At 32.2% G+C, this 8,930-nt stretch overlaps 1 protein-coding gene across 1 annotated transcript; it reads left to right on the plus strand.

The window, feature by feature from the left end:
- The first annotated feature begins 790 nt into the window (after nt 1–790).
- LOC129914773 (metaxin-1 homolog) lies at nt 791–4,651 on the plus strand. The gene is made up of 5 exons (XM_055994158.1): nt 791–1,054; nt 1,151–1,297; nt 1,373–1,648; nt 3,848–4,240; nt 4,313–4,651. Exons 1-5 carry the CDS (start codon nt 974–976, stop codon nt 4,385–4,387), a joined length of 972 nt encoding a protein of 323 aa, XP_055850133.1. The 5' UTR covers nt 791–973; the 3' UTR covers nt 4,388–4,651.
- Nucleotides 4,652–8,930: the final 4,279 nt, after the last annotated feature.

Here is an 8,930-nt window from a genome sequence, read left to right on the forward strand (position 1 = left end):
CCGATTTTAACTATAAAAATAGTTAAAAAAGACTTTTTTTTTCTCTGTGTGATAGTGAATATTATGGATTTGGATTTATTTTTGACATTTCAATTTCTTTACATATATTTTTTAAACTAGTGAATAATATGGGTGAAAATCAGTTCAAATAGCAGATGATGTCAAAACAAAAAAATTTCCGAGCTAAATCTCGGATTTGGGGTAGGTGGAAACGTAGTATTATTCAATATCAAAACCAAAAATCAAATACAAAACTTGGTAATTTCAGTAAAGCTTCTATAAATTCACTAACCAAGCTTATCCGAAAAACAAGCTTACTTCTGTTAAGTTTCTTTAACAGTATTTAAAGAACTTATTAGAAGTTGTTAAACAAGTTCGAACTTCTATAAGCAATTAAATCCTGAAACAAAATAAAAGCTGTATAAAAAGTAGTACCTGCGAGACTTCAATTTACAGAAATACATCAAAAAATTTAAGCAAAAACGTCAGAAAACAAAAACAAACAAAAAACTAAATTTCATTCAAGATTTCGTTGTGCTATTTTTATATGGAAAATTTCGTTTCGCTTTAGCTGAGTACTAGGCTTAAGGCTGCGGTTAAGCACTGGTTCAAAGTCCATAATAACCAAATCCATGCTTAAACTCAAGTTGGATAATTCTGTACTTCTATGTTTACTGCGAACGCGTTCCAAAATGACAATCCAAACAAGATCTTGAAAAATCCCTAATAGTGTAATCATGCCCTTAAGAGTCATAAAAAATCCTAGTTAGGATTTTTTTCCCAACCAGCTGATTTTGACAGCAGACATAACCACAAAAACAAGACCGTTTTCAGGTCCCATGCGAAATTTAACAAAAAATCTCTACGTAGTGAAAATAAAATAAAAAATTTTGTGTATTCAGAATAACGAAAATAATACAATTTTATTGTATGAGCAATCTGCCTCATTCATTACAATCAAAGAAGACAAAAAATGCGTTTAGGAGCAATACTTTACGTTTACAAAGGTGAATGGGGTCTTCCTTCAATTGACTTTGAATGTCTTAGGGCGCTGGTAAGAAACAAAAAAAAATATATGAAACTACCGGAACAATATTGCATCACAGGTCTAATCTCTTGCGTACCTATTTTTTCTTTCCATTTAAAAAAGTGCCTTATCAAATTCACGAGATGTCCAGTAAAAATCGAAACAAACAGCAACCCACTTAGATCAGGCAGTGGCAAATTGCCCTATTTACAAATCGGAAACCAAAAAATTGTTGGATACCGGCAAATTAAAGAATTGCTTGATAAAGAGGTTCAATAACATTTTGTTTATAAATAGAATTAAAATGCATTTCTTTCGTATCATTTTTTTTTTCTTTGGAAACAGGGCTACCCAGTCGATGCAAATTTAACACCAAAACAAAAGTTTCTATCAGTTGCACACACTAATTATGTGTTCAATAATTTGCATGCATATTTTAATTATTTTATGTTTGGCGAAGCAAATAATATTGATTGTACACGAGCTTTATACGCTAAAAGGACACCGTTCCCGTTTAATTTCTATTACCCAGGGAAATATCATAAAGAAGCCCACAACATTGTAAGCATTTTAGGAGGATTCGATTTAAATGACAAAGTTGATGTCCATGAAACCGATTATGTGAGTATAAAATTATTGATTAATATTAAAAACATTAACCTTGTAATGCTCAATTTGATTTAAAAATGATTTTAGCGCAATCATTTGCTTAAAAAAAAAGCTTTTAATCTGAATCATAAGAATTATCTAAATTTTATGTTACCATAATCTTAAGTTCAAGGTAACCCTAGATCAATGATTACACTGAGTCATCTTGGTTAGCGATAAAAATTTAAAAAAGGAAAAACCATCAGTAAGAGTAACAACCTACTACTTAAGCAAATCACATCAGGGTTTTACTCAGCCATGTTGATCGTTGATGGACCAGTAAAAAACTGATTTATTTATAATTATAATTGAAACGATTTGTTTCATTTAATTAAAGAATGGTTTTCTAATGATATGAATCTGCATTAGTAACATTGATTAATGTCGTCTTTAGTAAAAACATTTATTTAAAAAGACATAATAATGGTCCGTATGCCTAAAAAGTAGTAAATACTAGCATTATGAAATAATAAAGTATAAACTAGGTTTGAATGCACAAAATGTGGATTAAAAATGTTCATACTTTACAATTCTCCTAGTAAAAGCATTTACTTTTTTTTATGCATATCACCGAATGTCAAAATTTGAAAACAAAATCTTATTATTAAACTTACGGCCGATTTCTTCACAGAGTCTTAGCGCTAATACGGGTCCTAGTCCTAAAGTTAGTAATCAAATAAGTATCAACTAATTTCTTCACTCAAGTACTAGGTCTTAAAACTGTCAATTTAGGACACAGTACTAGTTAAGATCTGGGCCCTATTGCACCAATCACTTTGCAAAACAATACTTTTGTGCAAAGTAAAAGTGCAAAGTGTTTCACCAACAATTAAAAGTTCCCCACTTTGCACTTTGCTATTTTTGATGTATTTTTTTGCAAAGCGAAAAGTGCGGTCGTTGCACCAACTAAAAATGGAACTTTGCGTAATTTGAAAATTTGCAAAGTAAAGCAGTCAATAGTTTAAACTTATTTTCGTTGTTAAAAAAGGTTGAAATCTTTTTTTTTACGTAAACAACGATATCTTTTAAAATTGTATTGTACTTTATTTTACCATTTGTTATTTTTTTAATTATAGTAAGCATGCTATGTTACATACCTTCTCTTTCAGTTACCAAATTTATTCAAGAACGATAACAAACAGATCTTATTTTACCTGCCCGATCCAAATAAAAAAATTGATTTTATTTTTGTAGCAAAAGAAAAAGAAAGCATTTGGACCAATATTTCATTTTTTTTTTTTTGAAAAACTAAAGCTTATATTTCGCTATTTAAATTAAAAAGTTAAAAGTTTTCCAATGTTGGCTGTTGTTTCATTAGAGTCTTAAGCTCCGAGAGCTTAATCATTCTCTTATTCAGTAAATCCGCACACTGCAACGATTTATCGGCCGATAAAAAAGTTTGTTGCTATACACAGTTTCATATTAACAAAACTTTATTCCCTAGTTGACTATTTGATAGACCTTGTGTACGCAAACTGCAGCCCAGTGATCCAACCATCATCGGCCGATAAAAATTTGTAGTGTGCGGTGGCTCTTAATGTGCTATTGAATAATTAAATAAAAATTATTTGTATTTGGTTAAACTTTTGAATAGTTTTGCGTAATTTAGTTTTTATAAGCACTATCTTGAAATTGAATGTTTTTTTTTTCAGAAATAATTTGAGAATCATTTCGCATCAATGTAATAGTTTCAGAAAGCTTTTTTCCAACTATTTCTGGGATATCCGAAAATCGAATAGAAAATAAAATTTGAATTTCCTATTGCTTACCATGCGTCCACGGCCCAAGCTTAAGCATGAAAGTTGCACTTTCAACATTTTTTCTTACACATTCAAACGTTTGCTACTACAATGTCAACTGGTATCCAATTTTGTTGTCTTTAACACTTCAATAACCATGAGCGATGGGTCGGGAATTTCAAAAATTAAAAAAAAAAACCGTTTAATACTTTTGTACTATGAAATGGGATCGAATTACGACATACAAGCGTTATCGTATGATCGTAATTGTTTATTGAAACATTTTTTAAAACAGTAAAATGTATATATAATTCCCAACCGCTATGCTAACTGCTCAAGATTTTTTAACTTACATTTAATTATTATTAATATAAGGTCCTAACATAAACGATCGAATTATATTTCATTTTAAAATTGTATTCTTTTATTTAAGCTGGTTGCTAATGCCAAAAAATGCGTGAATATGCTCGCCAAAAAACTAGGAAAAAAAGTCTGGTTCTTTGGTGACTTTTACAGTGAGTTTGATGCTATTGTCTACGCATACCTATCGGTTTTATATAGTATTTCACTGCCAAATAACCCGCTCCAATATCACATTAAAAGCTGCCAGAATTTAGTGAATTTCATCAATCGAATATCGAAAGATGTTTTCAAACAGGAAACATTTAATTCCGTGAAAACTGCAAAAGGAATCACAAATGATCCTATGCTGACACCAACAGAACGTGATTTCTTAGAATCAGAAAAAAAGACAAAAATTATTGCTGCTACAGTGGCTGTCGTTGCAATGGGAACATTTGCAGCGTGGAAAGGTTTTTACCAAAGTGTAAGTTGACTTATATTTAAGCATTTATAATGGAGTAGAATTAATTAATTTATTTCTTTACTTCTTCTGCAGATCGTCCAATCAAATAATTATTATGATGGCTATGATTACGGTGATGATGATGATGATGACACCGAGGGTGAATGAATATGGATACGACTCCAATATGTCTTTGAAACTTCCTCATACAATCGATGCTACCTTCTTCACTTTCAGTCAATGAAACTCAAAAGATTATTAAATTCCCCAAGTATTTTAAAATTCAAAAAAGCCTGCGTATATCTATGATTGTGATGAATATTTAGTGTGAAATGAAAAATCATTTTCAATAATATTTATTCACATTCATGAACATACAAGATACTAAACCTTATATGTAGAAATTTAAAATAAAACACAAAACACTAATAATTCTTTTTATGTGGAATTGTTATCGTTTAATGTAACAAAAGTTAGTTCATTAAGAAACATCGCTTGAACTGATAAAGTAATAACGTGTAGAAAACTCGCTGGAACTGATAGAGCGTACTAAATATACAGAGACCTTGTTTAGATTGAGAATGTATTACCCCTCACTTCGCTTACAAAAAGCTTTGGTAAGGAGCACTACGATATTTGTACTAAAAAAATTCCACACCTGAACGTTGATGTGTCAGTTTGGAATTTTTTTCATACAAGTACCCTCACCGCTACCCGTACCGCTACCGCATACCCTCCAGTGTGGCCAAGCCTTTATGTGTACTGTGGGTTTCTTCAACAACAGGTCGCTAAGTCGCCATGTTGCCTTGTCGCAATGTCGCCACATCGCCTTGTCGCCATGTTGCCATGTCGCCTTGTCGTCATGTTGCCTTGTCGCCATGTCGTCTTTTCGCCTTGTCGCTTAGCTGCCTTGTCGCCATGTCGCTAAGTCGCCTTGTCACCATGTCGCCTTGTCACCAGTCGGCTTGTCGCCATATCGCCTTGTCACCATGTCGCTAAGTCGCCATGTTGCCATATCGCTGCCTTAAAACTATAATGTTCTATGTCGAAGAAATGGAAAAAAATGACTTTTATATCAAAATTTTCGTCTTTTCAATGGCTACAAGAGTGTGTCCACAAAAATTTTATTTTTGGCTTAATACAATAGTACCTGGGTGACCGAGCTTTGCTCGGTATCCTTAAGTATTATAACTTGCAGTGAAAAAAGTCAAATGTAAACAGAAATTTTTTGGAGTGGGTTTGAGTTTGCAATGACCAGTTTTTTCGCGGGTTAAAAAACACCACATTCCCACTTTATAATCGAGTTTATTTAAGTTTGAATATACGATCAACAATGAATAGAAGGGTTACAGGAATCTGCACGAATGAACCTTGTTCATCCCAAATCCTTACGGTTTTCGATTTAATGCAATTCTTGTGAAGTTTCTAAAAATCCCTATTTGGCAGCAGTATTTTGCTTCCTGCGCCCATTATCGAAATCGTTTCCGAAAAAAACTTAAAAAAGTGGGCGTGTCAGTGGGCGGATTTTTCCAAAAAAAAACTTCTAAAACTTTTTACTTTCTTAGATGAACAAACCCTGAAAATTTCATCGAAATCGTTAGAGCCGTTTCCGAAAAAAACTTATATGTTTAAAAAGTGGGCGTGTCAGTGGGCGGATTTTTCAAAAAAAAACTTCCAAAACTTTTTAATAGCTTATATAAACAAACCCTGAAAATTTCATCGAAATCGTTAGAGCCGTTTCCGAAAAAAACTTATATGTTAAAAAAGTGGGCGTGTTAGTGGGCGGATTTTTCCAAAAAAAAACTTCCAAAACTTTTTACGTTCTTAGATGAACAAACCCTGAAAATTTCATCGAAATCGTTAGAGCCGTTTCCGAAAAAACTTATATGTTAAAAAAGTGGGCGTGGCAGTGGGCGGATTTTTCCAAAAATATTTCCAAAACTTTTAACTCGCTTAGATGAACAAACCCTGAAAATTTCATCGAAATAGTTAAAGCCGGCGGATTTTTCCAAAAAAAAACTTCCAAAACTTTTTACTTTCTTAGATGAACAAACCCTGAAAATTTCATCGAAACCGTTAGAGCTATTTCCGAAAAAAACTTATATGTTAAAAAAGTGGGCGTGTCAGTGGGCGGATTTTTCCAAAAAAAAAACTTCCAAAACTTTTTAATCGCTTACATAAACAAACCCTGAAAATTTCATCAAAATCGTTAGAGCCGTTCCCGAAAAAAACTTATATGTTAAAAAAGTGGGCGTGCCAGTGGGCGGATTTTTCCAAAAATATTTCCAAAACTTTTAACTCGCTTAGATGAACAAACCCTGAAAATTTCATCGAAATCGTTAGAGCCGTTTCCGAAAAAAACTTATATGTTAAAAAAGTGGGCGTGTCAGTAGGCGGATTTTTCCAAAAAAAAAAATTTCCAAAACTTTTTAATCGCTTACATAAACAAACCCTGAAAATTTCATCAAAATCGTTAGAGCCGTTCCCGAAAAAAACTTATATGTTAAAAAAGTGGGCGTGGCAGTAGGCGGATTTTTCCAAAAATATTTCCAAAACTTTTAACTCGCTTAGATGAACAAACCCTGAAAATTTCATCGAAATCGTTAGAGCCGTTTCCGAGTTCCCAATTTTATATATATATATTTATATATATATAAACAATTTTAGCTCGTTTAAAGTTATAAGATTTATGGCCAAAACAAATATTCAATTTTCGGATATAAGGGCTTATACTCAGTACTATAAAGTTCTTAATTGACATAGAACAATTTGCCTCATTTGAACCCCATACAAAAATTACTACTTTTAAGTTACATAGAACATTTTACATTTAAAAATTAGCTGCCGGAATCCAAAATAAATCCTTTTAAAGCAATATTGAAAGGTCATGCGGCAGGTCGATTATGGCTTTTTTGAAATAGTTACTGACAATAATCAGCAATAGTTTGTAAGTAAGATTCACTTGAATGTTTATTTAAATAATTGCTGCGTAATTATATTTTTTTGCTAATTTGAAATCTTTGAACTTGTTTGGGCATGATGCACTTCATTGAATTTATTTTTTTAATAAAAAAAAAAAAAAACAACAAAAAGCTTAAAAAGCAATATAATTACTCCAAAAGTATTGTTTGTTTTGACTGTAAGTTGGTTATTTTCATATACCGTACTCATTACTAATGTTGTATGTCGAACATAGAACAAAAAAATCAACTGGAAATGCAAGGAAATCAAATAAATGTTCTATGTCAAAACAGAAAAATGTTAATTAAACAGATTTTCAGCATGAAAAAAGAAATTTTAGCATTTGAATCGATAGATTATCCACCTTCGGTAGTTAATTTACTATTTTCATGCAAAAAACATAAATAAAGAGTAAAATTCAGATACTCCAAACTTTGTAGTCAATTTTCTCGAAACATTTTTTTGAAACATAGAACATTATAGTTTTGAGGCAGCGATATGTCGCCTTGTCGTGACTTAAAGCATGGAATACACGCTACAATTATCGTACCGATTATCGTACAAAATTTGAATCGCATTCGATAATTGTATCGTATGTGTGCACCAAAGTATCCGCTGTACCCATATCGCACGGTCGAATGCTGATGATAGAAAACAAGAGGTAGTATGCCATGGTATAAAAAGACAAGGTATGATCATTAGAGCCGCCATCTTACAAAATGGGGTAATAAGGTTTTGACGTTTGGCATTTGGCAAAGTCAAAAGCAACAACAATTTCCAAGACAAATTTGTTTACAACAACAATTTCAATGGGCTGGGCTGTCAAAACCTTAAGTAGCCATAAGTTTTGACAGTTCTCGATACTGAGTTTTTTCTAATGATCATACCTTCTCTTTTTATACCATGGTAGTATGCGATTGATTAGAAGAGGGTTGTACCGTGTGTGGGCTTTTAATTCACCTATGATTCAGTTTTTGAGTTTACATAAAATTTTTTTAACTAGCATCCAAATAATGGATAAAAATGAGAAAATTTATTTGACAGATAGTGAAATCTAAAGTGAATCGCATGGTGTATGTGCTTTCTTTCGATATTGTTAACGATATCGGTACATATCTCAAGTCGTGTACGATGATTGTATCCCATGCTTAAAGCAGCTTTAAGTACTAAGTAGTAGATCAATATCACAGTACACATAATAAGGTAATATCTTCCGAACGTTGTCAAAATTTGTTTGTCAAAAATGGGCACCAATCTGTCAGGTCTGCCTTTAATTTTTATATTTCAATCGCAGTAAACAGAAAATTTGTTTTTGTTTTAATTTATAAAATGTCATTTGAAAAAATTATAAATTGAAAAATAACAAATTTTCTTCGTGTTTCTTCGCCGAAAATCGTTAATAATTGTCAAAAAATTTGTGGTGTGCATGGTTTTTCGGCTTTTGTGCGTTTTTCATCGGTAATTTAAAACAATTAAGAATTACGGTAGCTGGCATTGGTCGCCAAATTGTCATATTTTGACAATTTGGCGACCAATGTCAGTTCGGAATATATTACTTTTTTATGTGTACTGTGGATCAATATTCCCAAAGGAATGCACATTAACAACACTTAAAAATATCTATATACCGACAGTACTATTAGTAGGAGAGCTAGTGGCACATTTGACTAAGGTAGGTCTTGTAAGGCTGAAAATTCGTACAGTGGTAGTTTTTAGCATGCTTAGTAAGAAAATCTTGGTCTGGCAGGCC

Source organism: Episyrphus balteatus, chromosome 3, assembly GCF_945859705.1.
Source record: "Episyrphus balteatus chromosome 3, idEpiBalt1.1, whole genome shotgun sequence".
In the NCBI taxonomy this organism is placed as follows: Eukaryota; Metazoa; Arthropoda; class Insecta; order Diptera; family Syrphidae; genus Episyrphus; species Episyrphus balteatus.